General features: G+C 35.6%; 1 protein-coding gene across 1 annotated transcript in view; it reads left to right on the top strand.

Moving 5' to 3' along the window:
- Positions 1 to 23310, top strand: part of DOK6 (docking protein 6) — a 235163-nt gene that overhangs the window by 138892 nt on the left and 72961 nt on the right. Inside the window, exons 4-5 of the mRNA XM_052704711.1 lie at positions 2908 to 3027; positions 10664 to 10853. Of these exons, the coding sequence (XP_052560671.1) occupies positions 2908 to 3027; positions 10664 to 10853 (310 nt within the window). The remainder of the gene's footprint in view (positions 1 to 2907; positions 3028 to 10663; positions 10854 to 23310) is intronic.

The raw sequence follows: 23310 nt of genomic DNA, 5'->3' as shown, positions 1-23310 counted from the left end.
ATTTGTACCTGTGTGCTGCTGGCCTTTCTGAACTGATTCTCCACTGTTTATCTGCAGCTGGAGTTCCAGGGCAAGTCTGCAGAAGCCCTCTCTTGGGGACTTGGCCTGCTCATTTGCCAAGTGCACTGCCCTATCCCTTTGTTGGCAGCATACAGCAGTGTGTCTTGTGAAACCCCCTCCATGGGAAGGTGTGATTTATAGGCACAACTCTGGTTCAGCAGATGTCATGAATATGCAAGGAAACAACTAAGGTGGAAGAAGGAAGAGAAAGCTGGAGGGAGATTTCTTCATGCATGAGCAGAAAATAAGTTTTGGAGCTATGCTCTTAAATGAATTCATCTTATTCCTATTACAATCCTTAAGTTTTTATTGTCCAGAAATATACCTACTCTCTCCATATTTCCATCAAGACTGTGCCTTTATTAAAAGTGTTAAGAAGCAGTATGCTGGTACCTCAATATTTTCATCTTATATACAAAAGTAAATGTTATCTTGAGGTTACCGAAAGAAAGTTCTGTCTCTTCCTACAAGAAGGTGAGGATATTATTAGAAGACAAACTTTGAGAATCTGGATGCTAAAGACTGCGAAAAAATCAGTAAGGGCTGGGGGAAGTCTCTGGACTTGCAGTTCTCTGAAGAATACCCTAAATTTTTTTTGTGTCTCTGTGACAGCAACCATGTTAGTATCAAAACTCTCCTAACAGGCTCTGTCATTTGAGCTTTCTGTCAAGAAACTCCATCAGCTGACAAAATAATTTAGGAACAATCAATGTCTGGATTACTCACAGCCCAGAATAAAACGGTTTATCCAAATGTGTCCTGGGGACCTGGAAGAAAGACCTGTTTCCCTTTCTTTTTCTGCAAAGATTTCTGCCCTTGCCTAGGCAATGATTCAAAGACTGTAGCAATTAGACATGGAAAGATTTTGCTTCAATATAGATTTGTGCTAATTACTGTGAGTCATCATCACCAAATGCTTCAAGGAATGCATGCACTGCTGGTTTTTGTGTCTGATCAAATTTCAGTGCTGCATTGGAGATATTGTCACCAAAGTATTTTCCAGATGTCTCCAAACATAGGAATAATTTCAAAAAAAAAAAAAAAAAAAAAGCATGGCATTTTAATGGAAACATTTCTAGATGACTGAAGTGTCTTGCTCCATTTTATAGGGAGGGAGAGGAAGTTCTCTTAATATAACACGCTTGGCGTGAGATTAAGAAACAATGGTTCAAATATTGGTCCAACCAGTTTATTATAAATCCTATTCATGGAGATGGGGAAGGGAAGGAGGGTAATGGAAAAGATAGGAAAGAAGCAAGAATTGCATAAAGTGAGGATAGTCAGCACCAGGATCCAGCAGCAGTCCCATTGCACGGCGTTTCGAAGGTCTAAAGCAGAAGCAGCAGGAGAGCAGCAGCAGCGTGGCTGGCCTTGGGCAGCAAGCAGGTAGCAGGAAGAAGTCACAGAGCCAATGCGGGAGGAAGCAGCAGGCCCAGGAGAGTCCGTCAGCATGCAGGAATTCCATAGTGAGGAATCTGATGGCAGACACCTTTGTTCTTCTTCAGCATTGTGCTAGAGCACAGAGCAAGTCCAGGAGGGAGAAAGGCAGGTCGTGAGGTTTTTCATAGCAGAAGCCTCTTCTTCTTCATGTGGTATCTGTTGCCAGAAAACCTCAACCTCATGGTTGTAGGTCCCATTTTTATCCTTCTGCCAGCATGGCATTCCTGGGTGCTTGGGTAAGTCATGTGCAGCACCTCCTGAGATGGCCATCTTCCTTGAAATAAGCCCACATAAAAGGCCGCTTCGTGGCCATTAAGCTGCGGCTTATCTCTCTCTCATTGCCCCTGGCCTTGTCCATCTGTGTCCCTCTGACAAAGGGTTTCACAACCCTTGCACAGGATTTGCTTGGACTTGTTCTTCTATGTCCCCAGCAAGCTTTGAGACAATGATGTTAAAGAATAATCTCTTACATGAAGTCAACCAGTCTTAAGGACAATCAGACATTGAACACCCACTGTCATAGTCTTTCTGGGCCTTGTGCCCAGCCTGCTCTCCAGAAGGTTTCCCTTAGGTGAAGCCTGCTCCGTAATAAAAGGCAGTCAGCTTATATGTGTAATTCTTATTAACTATGGTTTCACACTGTGTGAATGCCAGTTTGAGACGTTTGTTTGGCCAGTGCCAGAGATTTTGTGACATCAGATTTGATAGTGGATAGCATGAGGCTGGGTATGCAGAGGAGCTATTGTAATGTCTCAGGGAGAGTTCACATTGCAGTAGACTGGCAGATAGCGAGCACTCAGATGTAGATCATTGGGATGCAAGGAAGACTCAGAAAGGAAAATTTGAATTTTTATATAAAAGTTCCAACTAATGAACAAGTTGTTACATGACCAGAAGTAGTTGAGCTGAACTGAAAAAATTCCTTGTTCTGTCTAACTTGGCAGGCATAGGCATTCTGTACAGCAAAGATGGAAAAATTGTTTTTGAAGAGCTTCCGATTGCAGTCATTTCCTTAGGTCCTAGAAGAATACTCTAGACTCTTTTAAAAAAAGGTCTTTCAATAGTTCAGATTTAGCTAAAGAGCAGAAAATGCTATTTCAGATATTATATCTCAAGTTTTTCTAAATCATACTATATTTCAAGCAAGCTTTCTAGAAAGATGCTGCTTTGAAAATTCACTTATTCTTTCTCTTTTATGTTAACTTCACATCCTATCCCCAAATTCGAAAATGAGAAATTTAGTCCTAATATTCTAAACTCTTACATAGGTTTCTAAATCACGATTAAGAAAGAGATGTGGAACTTTATGCTAATAACTCCAAGTAGTTTGTGAGAAGGTAGTGATTTTTTGCCATTTTTGAGTAAACTGTCAACATTATATCTTAAATATTTTTATTATCTTTCCAGAACTAGAGGCAGAAGAATGGTGCAAACATCTTTGCATGGAGTGTCTGGGAACCAGGCTTAATGATATAAGTCTTGGAGAACCAGATTTGCTTGCTGCTGGAGTCCAGAGAGAACAAAATGGTAAGTTACTTTGTAATTGCTCTTATATGAGATATTAGCTTATGTCCCATGTTATCTTTGCTAGTGTTTGTGTAGTTGTATGGATTTTTCCTTTTACCTAAAAGTAACTCATTAGTAACTAAGCATATAGATGTCTTTTCAATGCTACATCATTGGTTGTTGGGTTTTTTTATTGTTGTTGTTGGTTTCTTTGTTTTTCTACAAATAAATGTGATTAAATTCTGTACCAAATAGCACACATGCAGTGACTTCATGTCTTCACTGTGGATGGCAGTGATGACCTTTCTGGTTGTGAAACAATGGACTCTATGCAGTGGAAAAAAACAGTAGGTGTTGTTCTACAGCCTTTAAAAGGCAACAATGAACATTTCAACAGCATCTTGAACCGGAAGACTCATACTTGCTTTAAACTCATACCTGCCTGGAATAATGAAAAATCTACATCCAAATGTTGTCAGTTACAGGTGGAAAGGACAACGGAATATTCTAGTTAGCACTAAGTCAAGCGTTTAAGTCTTTGAAGCATAAATTTAGATACATGTTCAGAAAAGTTGCTAGTGGATGGAATATCCAATAACAAAAGAAAATCTGTGATTATCCTGTCACTTAGTTCCAATTAGTGAACATGAGGGCAAAACCAAAATGTGCTCATTCATTCCTCCCTAAATTATAGCACTCAATAATTATTACTGTATTGATGCTTTTATAAAATCCAATAGCTTTTAACAAAGTAATAAAACAAACTGACTCAGTGTTCATAACGAAACAAGCCAACTATCATTATAAACAAAATGACGTAATTAGATTACAGAATGAATAGCGCTATGTCAATTATATTTTATTAAATTCTTATCAGATTCCAGACATCACTGAACTTAATAACATAAAGTATACAGAAATATCCTCAAGAAATTCTATTCTAACATCAGTTATTGTTCTTTTTGCAATTTAAAGGAAGTTCAAATGTTTGTGAAATTGTTTCCACACTCTGGCTCGGCATTTAATTTGTGTCTTGTTTTAACTTTCCACTTATCTCAAGCTGTCATGCAAGTATAGAAGGAAAAGCTACTAATGAGGTAGGAAAGTGATAATGATCAGATACCACTCAGAGTATCTTACCTGCTGTACGCTTGTAGGCTATCGGTGTAGGACTTACATGCATACCATTGAAGAGAGAACTATGTGAGCAGGTGAAGTTAGCTCATGAATTAGCAGGGAAATAAATCTCGTGAAGAGTCTCTAGTGTGAGCAGGAAAATAGCTTGAAAATCTGTAAGCTGTTTCTGCAGTGAAATCATGTAGTGTCTAGCAGCTTTCAGACCTGGATAGTAAATACTCTATTCCATCTTGTCCTTTGAAGGGAAAGATTCATCTATACACATGACCTCCAAAAGACATAGATTAGTTCTATTGTCTAAACTAGTCTTGATTCAATTCCTTCAGTGTAGAATTAATTTCAGTACTCCCAAGCAGCATATATGAACATAATTAGCATCGTCATTGTTCTGTGTAAGTCAATGAAAGAAAACAAAGAGGCAAAGCATGTATTTTTTCTTCTCACGTGAATAAGAATGCATGGAGGGCATAATTAACTGTATTTTCATCACTCCAGTGGCTGTACACATACCATCCAATATTTGAGGAGCTCTACTAAACCATTAGTTACGATAGTTACATTAGATACCTATCTGCTTCCATCTCTCATCCTCTTGATCCACAATTCAACTTTTTAATAAGCATGTTTGAAATTCAACGTTGTCTCCTTAGTTGTCTTGTTCTGGATGTAAAGTAAATTCTGATTTGGAAGTGTCTTTTAATCAATTTGAAAGGAAAATATGGAAAGAAGTCTTTTTTTTTTTTTTTTTTTTTTTTATCACTTGGGTGCTGTAGGAGCTTTTGTTAGGGATTCCTTAGGTACAGCTAGTCAACTGGAACAGTGACTTCAGCTCATAGTAGTTATCTTATTCTGCAAACTTCAGTGTTGCTCTCTGCATGACAATTTTATAAAAAAAAAGTGACTAATAGGAAGGTGGAATCATTTGGTGAACTCTAATAAAAATTTCAAGTGTATTTTCTTGCACAATTTCCTCATTTTTATTCATATGTGTTCTGCATATGGTTTGCTTCGTCCTAATATTTTTAATACGTTATGTTCTTCATCTGCCCAAATATACCAAGTTCACAGATTGCATTCTCTGTGAGACTACAGTATCAGTAGGTTTACAGTTTTAGATTTTCTTTGACATTTTAAGGGCTAAAAGCAATTGAGTAATAGTGTTATAATGTACCGCTTATATCTCTATGATATGACAGGGTGTTAACATCATTAATTCCAACAGAGTAGGTGTTAATCCCATCCCACTGTCTTTCTTAAATGGTTTCTTTGCCTTAAAAATTTTTTGAAGTGTTTGCAATCTGATACTTCTTGGATCAGAAAAGAACTAACCAAGGGAAGTGGTTTTGTTTCATAACTACTTGACTTTATCCTAGCAATGTTATTTTTAATATACTCTGTTCTTCGTCTGTCCAAGTACTTACCCATTCCTGTCCTTTGTAGGACATTTGCATAATATGTAGCAGGACCCCCTAAGGGTATTCAGTGAAAAGATCGAGTAACTTGGCTATCTCTAGAGAAAAGGGTATGTTTTCTGTTGTGTAGATTTCTGTTTTAGTTGCTAAAACTAAGCATATGGCCTTGCAATTTACTTTGCAAGGTTTGCAATAAATCATGAGTTTATTGTGATTTGTCTAACATCTCTTTTTCATAGAAACATAGAATCATTAAGGTTGGAAAAAACCTCTAAGGTCATCTAGTTCAACCATCACCTACCATCAAACCACTGAACCATGTCCCTAAAAAGTTACATCTGAGCTTGTTTGTCCTTCTCTACATTCTTGTAGCTCCCCTAAGGTGATTTTTTTTTTTTTTTTTTTTTTTTTTTTCCTCTGGTGACAGATGCAAAAGTGTGGCTTATAAAACAGTTTGTTTCAAGGACTGGCAAAATTAGTGTTTAGTGTACAGTTGTCATGGGTGGATGGCCACACATTGTTTACATATTTCTGTCACCTGGAAGAAAAATACATTGCAGCACAGTGACTGAAACAGATTAATTCTTGTATAATTTCAGGTTGTTCAGTAGGTACCAGTGAGATCTCTTTTACTGGGACTGCAGGACTGCATCGTTGCTTGACCCTCTAGCACCAAACAGTTCTGTGGTGATGGAAGTTACAAAAGCCAGATTATAGATATCCACTGCTTAGAGGAGACAATTCTAGATATTACTGTGGAAAGAACAGAGAAGAATTCTAAGTGATACTTGTGCAAAACACATCAGTATCAAAGAGCTTCTCACTGTTTCAGCTCTGTTATTCCTTCACATATTACCACAAGCATGACCGTGTAAACTGCACTGCATAAAATGACCCTTATGTTGTTTTATTTTTATATCCATGGCTCAAAACCAATGGCTGGTTAGTTTGCAACGATACCAATTTTCTAATGAAATTGAGATCTAAGTGAAGCTTCTTTCACTATCCAACAATTTTACATCCCTGAACTTTACTTATTCTAGAGAGAGGAGGATTGTAATGCTGATGCTGATTGTGACTACTCAGCCTCAGTCTTGCAGGATAACATCATCTCTCACCTCCCTGTTTTCTGAGGCTTTTTATTATACCTATTTGTTTCCTGCTAATTCATGGGATTTTTCTGTGTTCCTCATCCCTAAAACAGCAACCTTGATCCTGTTTAATTTTTTTTTTTTTTTCCCACAGCAAATGTAGTTTCTTACTGTTTGTGAATATCTATTTAGATTATTTTATTAAGAATGATAATATAGAATTAAATCAAATGCAGTGAAGACTACATGATCTCACTTAAATAATGAACTTAGTAGGAGTGCAGCTGTATGTACAATGATAGGACAAATAATAATATGCAGTAACAACTCCGGAAAAGAAAGTTTGGACTCAGCTGAACTCTAATAACAATGACTACAAGTAATCTTTTATGCCATGATTCTTACACATGCCTTTCATATTGCTTAAGTTTCTAAAGCTACTGACAGGGAAAGAGAAGGTACATGCAGAGTGGTGTCTCACCAGTGCTGAGTACACAGGGCTGATCACCTCCCTGCTCCTGCTGGCCACACTATTTCTAATGCAGGCCAGGATGCCATTGGCCCTCTTGGCCACCTGAGCACACTGTTGGCTCATGTTCAGCCGAGCATCAACCAACACCCTCAGGTCCTTTTCTTCCTCACACTCATCCAGCCACTCATCCCCAAGCCTATAACACTGCATGGAGTTCTTGTGCCCAAAGTGCAGGACCCAACACTTGGCCTTGTTGAACCTCACCCCATTCACCTCAGCCCAATTGAATGTTTGTTTTCAAAGCCTCCTCTTGTTTGGATTACACCAATCTGACTGCCTCCTTCCATAAGCACCTCTTCCCTCATGTTAAAGTTGAAATGAAATGGGGCCTGTGTGTTACAGGATTTCAATGTTATCTGCCGAGCTTTCTAACTGAGATGATTTAGGCAAAGGAATCCAGTGATAAAATGATTAGAACAAGGTCATTAGGGTTTGCAGTCAAAACATTAAAATAAGTATGGCAAAATGTCAGCATTTTCGCTCATACTGTCTTCCCTACTCCCTGAACCTTACGTATTTTAATGGGAGAAGGATTATACTGTCGATGCTGATAAACTGTGCTTGCTCAGCCTCAGTCTTGCCTTGTCCCGAAGGATAGCATAATCTTCCACCTCCCTGTTTTCTAAAGCATTCATTAACTTTTGTTTACTTAGTCTTACTAGTCAATGGACTGTTATCATCTCATCCCAATGATACATAGATGATGACTGATCCACAGAGAGGCTAAATATCTTATTTCATGTGAATCAGAAAATCTGAAAACTGAATTCATGTGGGACTGAGTCCAGACATTCCAAATATAGCCTTTGAATGTTCGTGCTGATACGAGTTTAAAGGAAAAGCTTCTCTCTACATCCAGAATGATATAATTGCCATTATCTGGAAACCTGTTCAAATGGATAAAATAGACTCTACATTTTAATTACAGAAATCATTTAATACTATTCGCACCATCTGATGTCTTCATTTTTCTGCTACATGAAAGTATTACTAAGTTTTAGTTTCAAAAGTACTCTTGTACACATTCTTTTCTTGCCAGTTTAAGTACCAATGGTCCTACATTTTGCCCTGAAGCTGATGTTCAGTTCAATCAACCAGACTTTCTTTAATCCATGACACCTCACCTCAGACACTGACCTCCACTGCAAAGTCAACAAATGTCTCTTGACAGTTTGAGGATATTATATGTCCTCAATACCCTTCGTGCAATATCCTCTTACACTTCAGAGCAGTACAGCATTTTGTGAGAGTTCTGGTGGCTTCTAAAGGAGCTTGAAATATTCGATGTCTTCAACACAATTGTATAATGTCTACTTCAGAAAGTAATTGTACCTTTCCATTTTCTCTTCTGTCTCAGGCATTCTATCAGTGATGTTAAGGGAAAGATTTCACCTCATATAATAGTGCCATTCTCGCCCACGCGCTGTGTGATTTCAGTTGATGTAAAGGAAAGGTGGAGTGAATCAGCTGATACACCAGTCATACCTATCTTTCAAACAGAGAAGGAACAGGAAGCAACAGTGTGGTAGTGCAAAACTGGAGTCTAATATATGACAAAAGCACATTTCTATATCTCGTAGACAATTTTGTGTGGTGTACCACAGCAGCATTTAAATGCTGAAAAAGGGCAAATACATAATTTCATAATAAATTGAGTGATCTGATTTTCCACCATTCCCTTCCCATTGCAGTCACTGGCTCTCAATTCTGTGTGAGGGTTTTTCATTCAGAAGATGTTAGATTCAACCCATGCTCAATACCTTCTTCTGAGAGTTAGGGAAAGTTCTTTGTAGCAATTTCAACAGCATGTACTAATGTGTTTTTACTTTGTATCAGAAGACTTGTGCAAAACATTAGAAATTTTTCACTTGATACCTTATTCATAAAATACGACTTATAGGGCTAAGACCCATTAATGTGATTAATGGGAACGTGAATCTGGAAGAAGAGGGTGAATGGCTATGAGATGGAACGAATCAATATGGGAGTCATCGATGGGAGAAAATTAAATTAACTGGAACACAATTACACTGAGAATGGCCTGTTTGCTTATAGCAATGCAGGACAGCAAATCTAAGTGCCCAGTCAGCAGTTCTATTAATTTTTCAGCCAAACTTTTGTAGCTTTATTGATATGCCCATACTCATTCACCTTCAATATATTTTATATTATCTCAACTATTTGGTGCATTTTCACTGATTTCACAGAAAAGTACATATAGCAAACACTGTAAAAATGGAGAAATAATTTTGGAGGTATTGACAAACTGGAAGCAGCATCTGATTTTGCCTTTTGTAATTTTTTCACTTTATACCTATTTTGATTACTTTAAATTCCATCGTACTCTTAAAAATTAAACACAAGACAATTCTATGTAGATAGTGAATTGAAAAATATTCTGTAAACAAACTGCCATTCATTTATTAAGTAGCAAGAGAGAGATTTTCTAACAGGTGTCCCTTTAAAGTTCATTTTTCTAGTCCTATTTGTACAAGATTTAATGCTTTTACTTTTTTCGTCAACATCTTTCAGTGTAACACCACTGACATTCCGCATTTCTAACCTGTTTCAAAGATGAAAGGACATTGCTAGAAGAAGTTGTGAAAAATCTGCTCTCTCCCATTCTATGCTACTGAGCCCTAAGATTTTGGCGTCTTTAGAGTTAAAAAACACTCCAGCACTTGTAAATGTACAACCTGAAATTTAACTGCTTTCATCTCTTTGTAGGGCTAAACCATAGAAATATTAGCTTTCTTCAAAACAAATTAGATTTTTATTTAAAATTCTCTTGCTATTATTGTGGTTTACCCTTTTTTTTTTTTTTTTTTTTTTTTTTTTTTCTTTTTCCTGTTATGATAGTTGTTCATTTGCTTATTAATTCACATGCAATTCAGGCACTTTAGAAAATTGTTCATGCTCTTGACTTCTTGACTTTTTATTGCAATGAGTGCACTGCAAAGTAGAAGGGCAGCTGATAGCAATTGGCATCAATGCCATAATAATGTAATCAAGATTTTTCAAGAAAGCGACAAATTATTAAGAATACTATGAATTGTATTGAATTTGGCAAATAAACAGAAACTAAACACAAAGAAAGTAGTCATTAACAGGCTTCAGTCTGTAGTTCTGTTCTTTCATAGAGTCTCTATTCTAGGTAATAGCAAATTTTGATTTGTTGGACCTTACATGAACCTTGGATAACGATTACAGCTATGTTGCTGGGGGTATATGATGATCATCTGTGAAAGATGTTTCAGTGTGTTGTAATAGTTATACTAAAAATGAAATGATGATTCCCCTCTTATCCTTCTCATGCACGTGACAGTGCTTCTTGGGCATCAGAGAATCCTCATCACTGTTCACAGGCTAGAAATTTGACCTTCATTTCTAAAACTTCAGTAGCTAGACTTTATTTTATTGAAAAAAAAAAAAAAAAAAGAAGAAATTATAAAGTGGCTATGCCTTATTCTGCTTTTGTTTTTCAGAGCGATTCAATGTATATCTTATGCCTACACCAAATTTAGATATCTATGGGGAATGTACAATGCAGATCACACATGAAAACATCTATCTCTGGGACATCCACAATGCCAAGGTCAAGCTGGTCATGTGGCCTCTGAGTTCTTTGAGGAGATATGGACGGGACTCAACATGGTTCACGTTTGAATCTGGAAGGTAAGAGCTAAGGGGAAACAGCAAGAAGAGGTAAATTATTTTTGAGATTCAGTCTGAGTTAGATTTGCCTCTCACCTTAGAGTAAGGAAGACAGAGTACATGGCTTCTCCATAGACTTCCATTTGTTGAATATTACTCCAATATATTCAGACCAGTGTTTGAAATAAACATTAATATATCTCATATTTAAAATGAGCTTAAACTTTCCTGCTTGTCACATCCCCTTCCTCTGATTTTTATTTAACTGCCATTGAACTGTCATCCTTAAGTTTTATAGGTCTCACTATGCTTATACTCTAGTGTGATATATATTTGAATTCTGTTGGTGTAAAAGAAATGACTTCTGGATTGTGGAAAAAGCTCATCATACAGGGAAATATCTTTCATCACAGTAGATACCGTTTTTTGGATGTTCCTGATGACTGATTGCCACCCTGGTGTATAATTGCAAGCAAGAGTACAGAGAACATTGTGAGCCCATAAAAAGGCTAGCTCTATTTTCCTGTCTGCATTTCTTTAATCCTCACTGTCATTTCTATTCTCAGATCAGTTTTAAATATCCATGCAGCTCTGTTTTGCTTCCCTTTCCTATCTTTTTTTAATGCATTTCAAGCCTTCATTTTCAGTTATTAGGTTCACTACCTTTTCTTTTTGATACATTCTGGGTTTATTTCTATCCTTGATGATTAGTCTTTCTTTTTGAGGTTCTAGACTTTTTAAAGTTTGTTCTATACTGAAGCTTGAATTAGCTGGGGCAACCTATGGAATCACAACTGTTTCTATACTGTTTGTTTAGCACTGCCTTGTTAAAAACTTTATACACATTTCAGTGTGTAATTATTAAATATCATAATGTTCACAAATATCAAATGTTTTCAAAAGTGCAGTTCATGATCACAAACAAAAAGACAGATGAATTAGAACTTACAGCCTAACGAGGTAGAAAGCAAAATTCCTCCACTGTTTCTTATTGATGATTTATTACTCAACTCGTAAGTTTGTTTATCCAGATTGATTACCAGAGAATTTTAGTGCCCTGCTACTTTTCTGCAGTAAATTCACCATTATCAATCATGAAGACATAATTCCTTTTTTTATTTATACTGTTTTTCCAAAAATCGGCAAAGACTGAACCATACTTCAGTTCAATTATGATGATTTAGCCATGGGGCTCATTCAAGTATATCATTTTAGCAAGAGTAATTTGCTATATTATTCCTTCACTCAGGCCTTAAACTGTCTCAAGTGGCATGCTGTTCAACACCAGAAGGTGAATGAAGTGCCAAAAACAATGCCTAAAACATACCATACTCATAAGGAGAAGGAAAAATAAGGAAAATAAAGGATTTAGCTTTACCCTATTCTTTCTTACCCATTTATCTGACTCTTTAATGTAATTTATATTTCCAAGTATGCATTCTGTTAAGGAAGAAAGGGTAACTTTTGCACTGAAAGGGTTGTGATTGATGTGTTTGTTTATCTCATATCATATCATATGGGGGTTGGACACGATGATCTCTGGAGGTCCCTTCCAACCCCTACAATTCTGTGAAACCAAGGAAACACAGTGGTTATGAGAAAGTAAAATATAATATATCTCTCTTGAGAAGATGCACTCTTTTTAATTGATTCTGGAGGAAACTCTACTTGAAAATGAGAATTGTCATTAACTAAAAATTAAGGTACAAAAACTAATTCAAATTAATCACTTGAAGTAGATTTGTTATTTATCTCTCAGAAAGTGGGCATGCTTTCTCTGCAGTGTTTTCATTACGAAAAAAACATCATTTTATATCATACTGAAATCTCTCTTTTTGCAGAATTGTTACTTTCTGTATTGCTCTATTTCTATTGTACATCACTCCTAACAGAGTATATATAGTAGCTGTATACATTCAGGTAAAATGGGAGATTTATCTCTGCTTTTTTCAAGCCTCCTACAGTACTTTAATTTCATACTAGTATCAGAGTACTAGAATCATCATTCCCTACATTCATAGACCACGCAACCTGATGAAAGTAGATTGTTTTCTTATGTTTATGATTATGAGCTAGCTCTGCGTTTATCTGTCACGCTTTATTGTCTTTGATCTGATTCCTCCCGTTTGCTTGCTTGGGAGTGCTTTTTTATATGTCTGATTTGGAAATGCATTAAGACTAGATAAAATTAGGATAAAAATGTGGAGGTAAAAAATTGAATGAGAGAAAAATCAGTATTTTCAGTAACATCTAAAAACTATATAGGGCAATACTAATGCTCTTTTTAAAAATCTGTTTATTTTTGTGGGTTTTCATGTTTTATTCAGCATCTTTCTTATCTTTCTGAACATGGTTTTATCTTTGTTCCTTGATCTTCTAGTACCTTAATGCAGTAAATACCTATGCATGCTGTCTTATCGAAACTGAAGTGCTCATCCATGTTTTATGAGAATGTTACGTAGTAAAAGTTGTATATGTGTTGTTGCTGTATTTTTTGCCAAAGGCTTAAATATTAATAGAAACAATTGTTTTCAAGAAAATATTTTGAAACAGGATCTCATTATTTACTGTCCATATAGCAGCTGTATGTCAATGCGGTTAATTTGTATGAATGTTAAGAGGTCAGTTTAATATATATTTATTATCTATCCATATTACTGTATTTCACAAAGTGAATCCCTCAAATTAAAATAAGTGGACATATTCACAAAAAAATAAAATAAAATAAAATAAAAAATAGATACTGTGATAAAAAAGGGGATCAAACTGAAGCTTTCAAACAATTAAATTTAGTTTTAATAATCATATTGCCTTTCATTTAAATTTAATATGGACTCAGATATATAAAACTAAGCTGTTCATTTGTCTAACGTAATCTAATAGATACACAACTGAGAAGATGTCTAAATCATTGGAGGAGTGAACACAGATTTTTTTTTTTTCTGCTGATTTTTCCACTCAGTTTGAGTTTGTGAATAAGTATCTTTGCACTAACTTTGAAGTTAGACCCATTCTTACTCTCACTGCATCACAAAAAGAAAATATACCTTGCAAACCAATTTAGTAAATTTGTATTCTTCCTTATTCGGGATGAGGGGAAAGCACAGTTTCATATGGCTTAGTTTGGTGCAGAATGCTGAGATTGTCGTAGTTTGAAGTACCTTTGTTGTGGTTTAACCCAGCAGGAGGCTGAGCACCACACAGTCGTTTGGTCACTCTCCACCTTCCCAGTTAGATGGGGAGAGAATCCAAGAGAATAAAGTAGAACTCATGGATTGAGACTTTTGACTAAGATAAAGAATAGGAAAAGAAAAATAGTTATGATTGTATATGTATATGTATCTATGAATGTATATAATGAATGTATCTATGTACATGTATATGTATCTATGAATGTATATAATAAGTGATGCACAAGCACTGCTTGTCATCCCCTGCCTGGCTAGACCACGAGAAGCAGAAGAGAGATAGATGAAATCCCACCCCCACTTTTTCAATTTGATGTTATATGGAATGAAATACCCCTTTGGCCAGTTTAAGTCAGCTATCCTAATTCTGTTCCCCCTCAGCTCCTTGGGCCCTTAGTTGGGAATGGCTTTGGCCCTGTACAGCGCTGCTGAGCAGCAACTATAAACACAACTGTAAAAATGCTGTATTATCAACATTGTTTTTCTCCTAAACCAAAACATAGCATCATAGCAGACACTCTGAAGAAAACAATTCAATCCCAGCTGAAACTAAGACAAACTGACAAAGGTATTCCCATACAATCAATCCATCAAACAAAAAATATTAATTCACTTCTCTTGGACATAGCAATGGCTTTGTACTGATTGATACTGTTCCTCTAACATAGTGATGAGAATTCAATAATTTGGAACATTTACAATACTTTTCCAAAAGCCAGGCTTTACACCAAACTAGATTCAGATAGGTTTGACTGGTTTTACTGTTGAATCATCAATAAGTCAACAAGTTTTCCTTGAACATTAGTTCATACCCAGGTAATTTGTTCAGGCACCTCATTATTGTTATTTTGGATAATGAATGTGTTGGAAATACTGTAATTAAGAATGTGGTTGATCTATGCAAACATGCTCATTTTTCTGGGAATCTGTGGAATTACTTCTCCACATGGGTGTTAATGTGTGACTGATGCTGATTTTAAGGCCCTGAAATGGAAAACATGTTCCTTAGGGAAGTGCCTACTTTACTGTCTAGAAGAAGATACTGCAAGTATGCTCTGGAATAATTAATTTTGTGCAATCTAAGAAGCATGCCAAAGAAAGTGAAATAATAGGCTCAGATAAATTATCTCAGGTACCAGGTCAGATGAGAAGTCACTATTTTCAGTGCCAAAGTTTCAATATTCATTTTATTTCTCCAGTGTAAACCAAACAATCTTAAGGCCATAAAAAATGTTTAAAATTTAATCTCTGAAAAAGCAAAAGCAAAAGTTGTTCAAGCTTTCCTTATAGAAAAAAAAAGAAAAAAAGAAAAAAAATTTCCTGGCCGAGCAATTTTTCTAGGACCATAAGAAGAGAATTCCTAGGAATTCAGATTTTTTTTCGTATCTTGGGGTGAGGAAAAGTAAACATATTTGGACACTTTGTTCTTGTTGAAATGTTTTTTGTTTGTTTGTTTTTGATTGTTTGTTCGTTTGTTTTTCCTGCAATTCTGCCATTTACATTAAGCAGCATTTTCTAAGTATATTTGGAAACAGTCTTGTCCAGTCTGTTACATTGTTAAATGCTGCTCTGAGGTATCTGAAAAACAAGCCAAAGTCATGCTGATATCAAGTTATGTACAGTGAGAAATTGCAGTAAGGTAATTTTTTGTAGATGCCCAAACCAAACTTTGTCAGATACCTTCAGTTTCCAGCTAACGAGAAAGGTGGAGGCAGTAATTATGCTCCTGGACTTTTGAGAAGAATAGAAATAGCTGTGAATCTATGACACACTCCTTTTTTTCTGAAATTTGCTTTCTTTTATTTTGTATACAAGATGTTGAAATTCAAATGATCTCGTCTATTTCCAAGTTTGTTTATTCCATGCATTTGAAGAACATGGTGTGAATAATGTGGCATTAAGCCACATTAAACTATTCCTTCTTTATTTTACTCTGATTGTGTTTATTATTCATCAGAGAAAAAATAATGAAATGTGGTATTCCTTGACACTTCCAAGATCTGAAATCCATTTCTTTGGTTAAGAAAATATTAAGCTCAAAGATGGCAGAGTGATTGGTTGTGTGAGGCTTTCTCAGATACTTTTTTTTTCTATGTATACAACTGAAGACTGACATACTCATTTTCTAAGCAGTAGATACACAGATGCTAGGGTTATCTGAAGCAGAAAGTTCAATGTTTGCTTCAGGCAATACATCTGACTGAAGTCTTTCATTTGGTCTGTCAGTCCTCTGTGGTGATTCTTGGTATTAATGTGGAAAATATTAGTCACTTAACCCTTCATATGTGGGAAATACCTTCTAAGTGGGGAGAGGTCCCTTGTACGTGCACCTCATGAAGTAGTTGTTCTGGGGATTCAACCTGCTGGTATAAATGCACCAGCTCAAGTCCACACATCCTGAAGAAAAATATTCCATTCCTGATTGCTGATGTAATGTCTAAATTGTGAAATAAGCTTATCATATGTTCAAATACATACCGGAATTTCTAAATTTGCTTGGGATTAAAAGCAATCTGAGTGAATTCTTGTGTGCAGATGCAGTAAGTAGATTTGTAGTTTCACATAAGCATTCTCTGTGAGTTCTCAGTAACCTCCACTTTTTTATTATTATATATTTTCTATTACACCTTTTAATATTTTTAAAAAAGCATTATTTACCCACTATGTGAACTTTATATGTTTTTCTTTTATCTGTGTTTTCACACTGCATCTAAAAGTCTGGAAAGAAATAATATATATAATATAATATATAACATATATATATATATGAAATATATACAAAAAATACTTTAAAACCAAGAAATATTTAATATTTAGTAATTATATTATGTGATTTAATATTTAATATTAATATTCCTTGTTTGTTTGTTTGTTTATTAATTATGTAGCTCTAATTTTAGGATAAGAGACAATACCTCCACTGACAAGATCCAATTAGTTCCTAGTGTTTTGTAATGCCAAGGTTACATTCTAATACATTGTAACTGTAGTTCCATTCCTACTTTTTTTTTTTTTTTGTCCATTGCAACTTAACTCCAACTCCTAGTTTCCTTCTGCCAAATTCCTGACCTGGAATAAGTTCTGCGTTAAATCTGATTCATTTAAACCCTATTTTAAAAGGACCTGTGTGTTTAACTTATCTACATGACTTTTATTCTGGTTTTGATCATTGTACCTAATCTGAGAGCTCTTTTGCCTGGGGGAGAAAAAAAAAAAAGAAAAAAAAGAAAAAAAAGAAAAAAAAAAAGAAATTTATATAGCTTGTTATAACTGATTTATAAAGGGCTCATTGCATTTTCCCTTTGCCGAGTCTTCTCTCACAATGATTTAATGATGGTAGAAAGAGTGTGATTCACCAAAATACATACAGTAAAATTCTCTACAATATAACCAAATATGGCAAACAGAAGTAGGGATTATGTAGTAGCTTTTTAATTCTAAATTTCTGTTCAAAAGTATTCTGTTTTTCTTTTGTCCCTATTATAAAAATTCAACCACTATATTTGTACATACGCCTACAAAACCCATGCCCTAACTGATAAAGAATGCCTGAGAGATTGGACTTTGTCATAAGAGCTCTAATTTCTATGAGAAAAAAGCAATGTCAAAAATACAATGTATTTACACAATATAGTTATCTTTGTTGAGTCTTTGCAAACAGATTGAAAAGTCATTGACTCCTACAGCTATAAGGTCCACAGGAGAAATTGTATAGCATGTGAATGAAAAAATATATACATACTAAACCTATAGGAATGAAAACATCATTAAATAATTTCTGATGAATTTAGACCAAGTGGAATGTATGGTCATCTGCAGTTTGTCTAACAAACATAAAAGATGTGCAACTCAAAACAGAAGGTATTTCTGTGGTATTTTCCAACCAGGCAGGCCCACTGTGGGTTTCTTTTTTTCAGCTGATCAATTTAAATCCCATATCATTGGGTGATCTAAACATTACAAAGCTATTAATGAAATCACTAAAAACTGTATTGTATTTGCTTAATATACTAGAAGATAGCATGTTACATTTATTTTTATGATTGTGAGATAACAGGGGCTATGTCCTCAAACTGAAGCATATCATTTCCTTTCTCCTTTGTAATATGTTTGCGTGGCAAAATCAAAGTAGGTATTGTTTTAAAATATTTTGAGTATGCCTCATTTTGCTTTCTGATGACTTTACATCCATACTTGAGCCCAGAGAATTTGATATTAGGACTTGCTCTGAGAGTAATGCCTCCTATTTTATTATATTGAGCCACAGCAGTGTTGGGTTGTTGTAGTAAGGCATTAGAGGTTGAATCTTCCCACCAATAAACCGCTAAATTTTGTTGACATGAAACAAAGGTATGTCACTGAATTCCTCCATGTGATAAAAATGGCATCCACTGAAGCCCATTGACACTTGCTGAACATTTATGGAGACCAACCAGTGGGTGTGAGTACAGTGAGGCAGTGGGTTGTGCATTTCATCAGTGGTGACGGTGACAGAGGATCACCTCCTCTGGTGCAGATTTATACAAGTGTGGCATGAAGGTTCTTGTTCATGGTAATGGTGTTGACTGTGTTGAAAAAAATAGTGTTTTGTACCTGAGAATTTGCTCTATCAGATGCTTTTGTGCTCTTTGTATCTGTTGCAGTTTCCATGGAAATAAATAGGAAGCACTACTTTTGAAGCAACCTATGTATTTACCATTTTCCAGTTGTTGCTTTTTCACACGTATTGCTTGGCTGCAGGCATGTATTTTTGCATTAGTATTCCTGATGCTGAATATGACTAATGAAGTTATTGCTGTGCAATATATGAGTAGAAAGGAACAGACACAATAATTCATAAATTCTTAATCATATTAGGACTCAATTATTATTTCTGCTCCACATTTTAACCTTTGAATTCCACAGTGGGCTAAAATTAATCTCATACAGCGGTTCTGAACAACTGCAGATTCCCCAGCACCAGGTCTTTTTCTCTGCAGAAATTTTAACAACCTTCAACTTTCTACCTCAGAATACAGGACTGATGCATCACAAATTTGAAACATATAACAATTTCTAAAAAAAAAAAGTGTCACCAGTTAAAAAAAAAAAGCAACCAGCAAAACTCTAGCACACATCTCTACAGAATGCCAACACATTTCTTAACCATTTTTATTTTCATATAGATACCATTTACAGTAAGAACCAGAATTTCTATTTTAGCTCTTAAACAGTGTTGCATTTCCATTCCAAGCTAAACCAATTTGCAGAAGCTGATTAAAACTGCCAAAACTAGGCACCTAATTATCTACATAGACAGCAGGAGAGTGTTCAATACTAACACAGGGAAGCTCAGAATGCCACACTTTGAACAGAGACCATGTAGCCAGCACAAATACTAAGCACAAGTAAATCCTTATCTCCAAAGTTGTGAATGTAGAACCATGACTGAGGAGATTTAAAATGTCCTCTCTGTGCTGTGCACTGTACAAACATAGAGGGAAGTAATCAATATGCAAAGAGCGAGATTTGCACAACAGAAGAGCCTTGTTCATGAATATGTAGGAACCTGTTTGCTTGCACATGCACACACACAGCACTGCAAAAGCATAGAGGGGTGTGTTTTTAAACAGTTGTGGGCTTCATCTGTTGTGAGGAACTGTGGTTCCTGGGCTTCAGGTGGCACATAGATTTGTTTTAAGGGTCATTTGGATGTCTGAACAATTGTCTCTTGTGTGTCACATGAAAAACTGTACTAAATTTTTTTAATGTTACCCTCAGTCTTCGGATTTGATCTTGGTAGAATCAAGATTTGTGTAGCAGGACTTCTACTCAAGAGCTGAGAAACCTGCTTTAGAGGGTAGTCTTGGAAGGTTTGCTATTTTCTGCCTGGTTCCCCCTGTTCTTTTTGATGGCGTTAATTCATTGTTCTCACAAATAAGATGTTAACTGGTAAAATACATATTGGCATCTTACTGTTTACTACGTTGTAGCACTTCTGCAGGACGCCCACTGGCTTATTTGCTTCGAAAAGGGGATATTGGAGTGGCTTTGTCTTTCACAAAAGTGCAGCAGTTCCAGAAGTACCTCTTTGTTCTGGATACAGAAAGAGTGTGACAGCAGAAATTTCCTTGTGTGTTCATTTCATCTGTCATTGAAATCTGGTTTTTCAATGAGTTGAATTCTGTTATCAACAGAGCTTTATGTGCATTCATATTGCATACATACATTTGCATACGTGTGTAATATCTGCACTGGGAACTGTCTCGTAATATGCATTTGTGGAGGTTACTGACTAGTTATTTTCTATTGCTGTATTTATTTCAAGTCTCATTTAAAAAATCAGTCAATGATCATTAAAGTAATGATCAGTTTCATTAAATTATTGTTTCTGCATTTCCATTAATTTCATTAATTAATGATTAATTCCATTAATTAATGTCATCAATTAGAAAAACAAAGTCTTTTCCACTCTAAGAGGCTATAATTAAAAAAAAAATCATGATGGTAATATTAAAAGTAAATTGATGGGGAATTAGCTTTTATTTGCTTTTTTTTGTGCAAAATTTTTTAAATTATATATTTATACAAAGCAGAGAACACTTAGGATTGGTTAATGACTTTAAAAAAACTGATACAGGTTTTTCATCTCTTCTCAGCGTCTGAATTCTTATTGAAATCCAAGTTGCATTTTGCAAGCATTTGCTACCAAGACAAATTCAAATAGAAAAAAAAAATATTTTTAGAGACATATGATACTTATAAAATAATGCAATATGGGGTCGGACTCAATGATGTCTGGAGGTCTCTTCCAACCCCTACGATTCTGTGATACCACAATTCTATGATATGCATTCTTCCCCACTGTAAATTCTCTGGCAAATGGCTGTATATATGTAATTAGGAATGCCTGGATGAATTATCTAATTGAACATTTGTGGATAATTTCTTTTATTTTTAAGATAGTGCTCTGGTGGAGTACAAGTATGTCTGCTAAATCCAGTTAATGTTTTCGCAAAGCTTTATGCTAAGGAGAAAAAGGAGCTGATAATTGAAAACCATGTCACAGCTCTCCCAGAATTATCATACATTCTGCCCCCCTCAAGTCTTTCACTGCAGCTAAGTGTCCTCTCGTTCTAATTTAAATTAACTAAAGAACACTTAAAATACTGTCACATAAAGGAGATGGAGAGCACTTTACACACAGTGTCTGCTCAGTAGCATTCTAGAAAAGCAAGGCTATTCTTGAGGTGGGCTTGACTGGTCGCAAGGGCTCCTTTAATCTTCCTCTTATAAATAAAGTACCAAAGGAAATTTTGTCCCTTAGTCCCTCTTAGTGGAAATGCTATTAGATACTGTGTCCCTCCTAATAGTACTTCTTCACTATCACTGTAAGTTATTGCTATTATTGCACTATTAATAATTCTGTGCTCTGAGTAATAGCACGATGGTGTGTGATTTATTTCCACTATGAGTAGTCACTTGTCACACATTCTCTAAAAAGCTTCCGTCTTATTAGAGAGAGGGGAAAGAAAGGCAGAATCTAATGGAATCCCTCAGTTTCAGCAGTTCCAGACATCATTTGATCTTCCTGACTTTTTGGAAGAAAATTCAGTACAGTGCTATAACTCACCAAGCTGCCTCATCTACTTGATTATCCTGTCAGTGGCCAAAAAGTCAAATATAACATTGCTCTCAAATGGCTTTCTTGAGTCAGTGCAACAATGCATATTACATTTTAAAGATGGATGTATGTTTATATATATATTAATTCTCTGTCCAACTTGGAAAGTATTCCTCCTTCAAAATATTTTAAATGATACCTGATTTTGAAAACAGCAGTGTCTTGGGAATAGCAGAAGAGACCTTTATTTCCTTAGCTGTGTGCTATTATACTTGAAAAATCATGGAAGTTGACTTACAAACTAAATAAAAGTACATTTAATAATATGCAGAATTTTTAAAACTCAAAAAGAAAAGAAAAAAAAAAAAGAAAAAACTGAAATCCTCTGACCTTAACTATCATTTACTGTCAGAGAAAGAATTGAAGGGCAGTTTAGATGATGATTCAGTAGAAAGCCTCAATGTTCTTTCATATGATGATTGAGAGTGCCTAAGCTTTATTTAATGAAAACAGGTCAGATGATCTGTCTTTCTGGTAGCTTACTTATCTCAGAGAACTGACACTGCCACCAGAGAATAAAAAGCCAGAGAATAAAGGGTGAGAGCAGCGATCCAAACCAGCAGTGGTCTGTAGTGAACCATGGCATAAGTGTGCCAAAGGTGTTTTGCACGCACATTGGACAGCAAGTGGAGTAGCCAGCTAAGACTAGCAGAACTTCAAGAGATTGATGAAAATCAGTAGGAAGGTTTTGTATGGGAGAACAGAATGGGCTAAGTGTATGGAATGAGAGGATGAGGATATGCTCATGACATACTTGAGCTGGTAGAACAGAAACAGGGAGGGAGTTTTTTAATAAGGGTAAATGTTCGTTGTTTTTTTTTTTTTTTATGAAGCACTGTAACAGCTTTTGGAATATGTTTAGAGTTTTAGGAATAACATCTTTTCAAAAACTGTGGAAGACCTGAGCAAAAAGTAGCAAAAAGAGTTTGGTTGGGATAAGTGCTTGTCACTGGCAAATGCTGACCATCTTAATTTCTTTATTTCACAGGTAGTTTGTCTTTTATATTAGGCTTGCTTAAGCTGTGTTACACTGATTTCTCTCTCCAAGAGAAAAAAAGAAAAAGAAAAATGAGCATGATTAGCTCTCAGCCTTAGAAGTGCAGATGAAATGGAGGGCAGCCAAGAAAAAAAGTGTTCAGTGCATGTGAAAGTAGTGTCAAATAGCTGGTAAAAAGGGCCATCAGAGAAATTAGAGCAGAAATAGTAATACACAGAAATAGAAATGTATATTAGCATTTGTCTTGAGAATAATGCTCTGAGATATAAAGGATGTCTATAATATGAATGCTCCTGAGTGAGAAAATAGGGAAATACTTAAAAAAACTTGGATGTTGACTGGGATACTCAAAATGGGTTTTATGGCATACTTGACATAACCCTAAACTTGCTCAATCTATTATGCATAAATATCTAAGGAAGGACTGGTCACATAAGAAACCAGAAGTACCCATTATACTTGATTTTTCCCAGAAGAGTCTTGTACCCTTTGCATTCTGCCACCTATGGTGTTATCTTTTTGGACAGCTATATATACAAATGTTTAATGAATCCACTAGACCTTGCATCTATTGCTCATGGATTTTTTTAAACTTGGCATACAGAATCATGAACAGGAGGAATTGATGCA

This window comes from Tympanuchus pallidicinctus, unplaced genomic scaffold, assembly GCF_026119805.1.
Source record: "Tympanuchus pallidicinctus isolate F22 unplaced genomic scaffold, pur_lepc_1.0 scaffold5, whole genome shotgun sequence".
NCBI classification, from domain to species: domain Eukaryota; kingdom Metazoa; phylum Chordata; class Aves; order Galliformes; family Phasianidae; genus Tympanuchus; species Tympanuchus pallidicinctus.
This window is presented reverse-complemented; position numbering and strand designations above follow the sequence as displayed.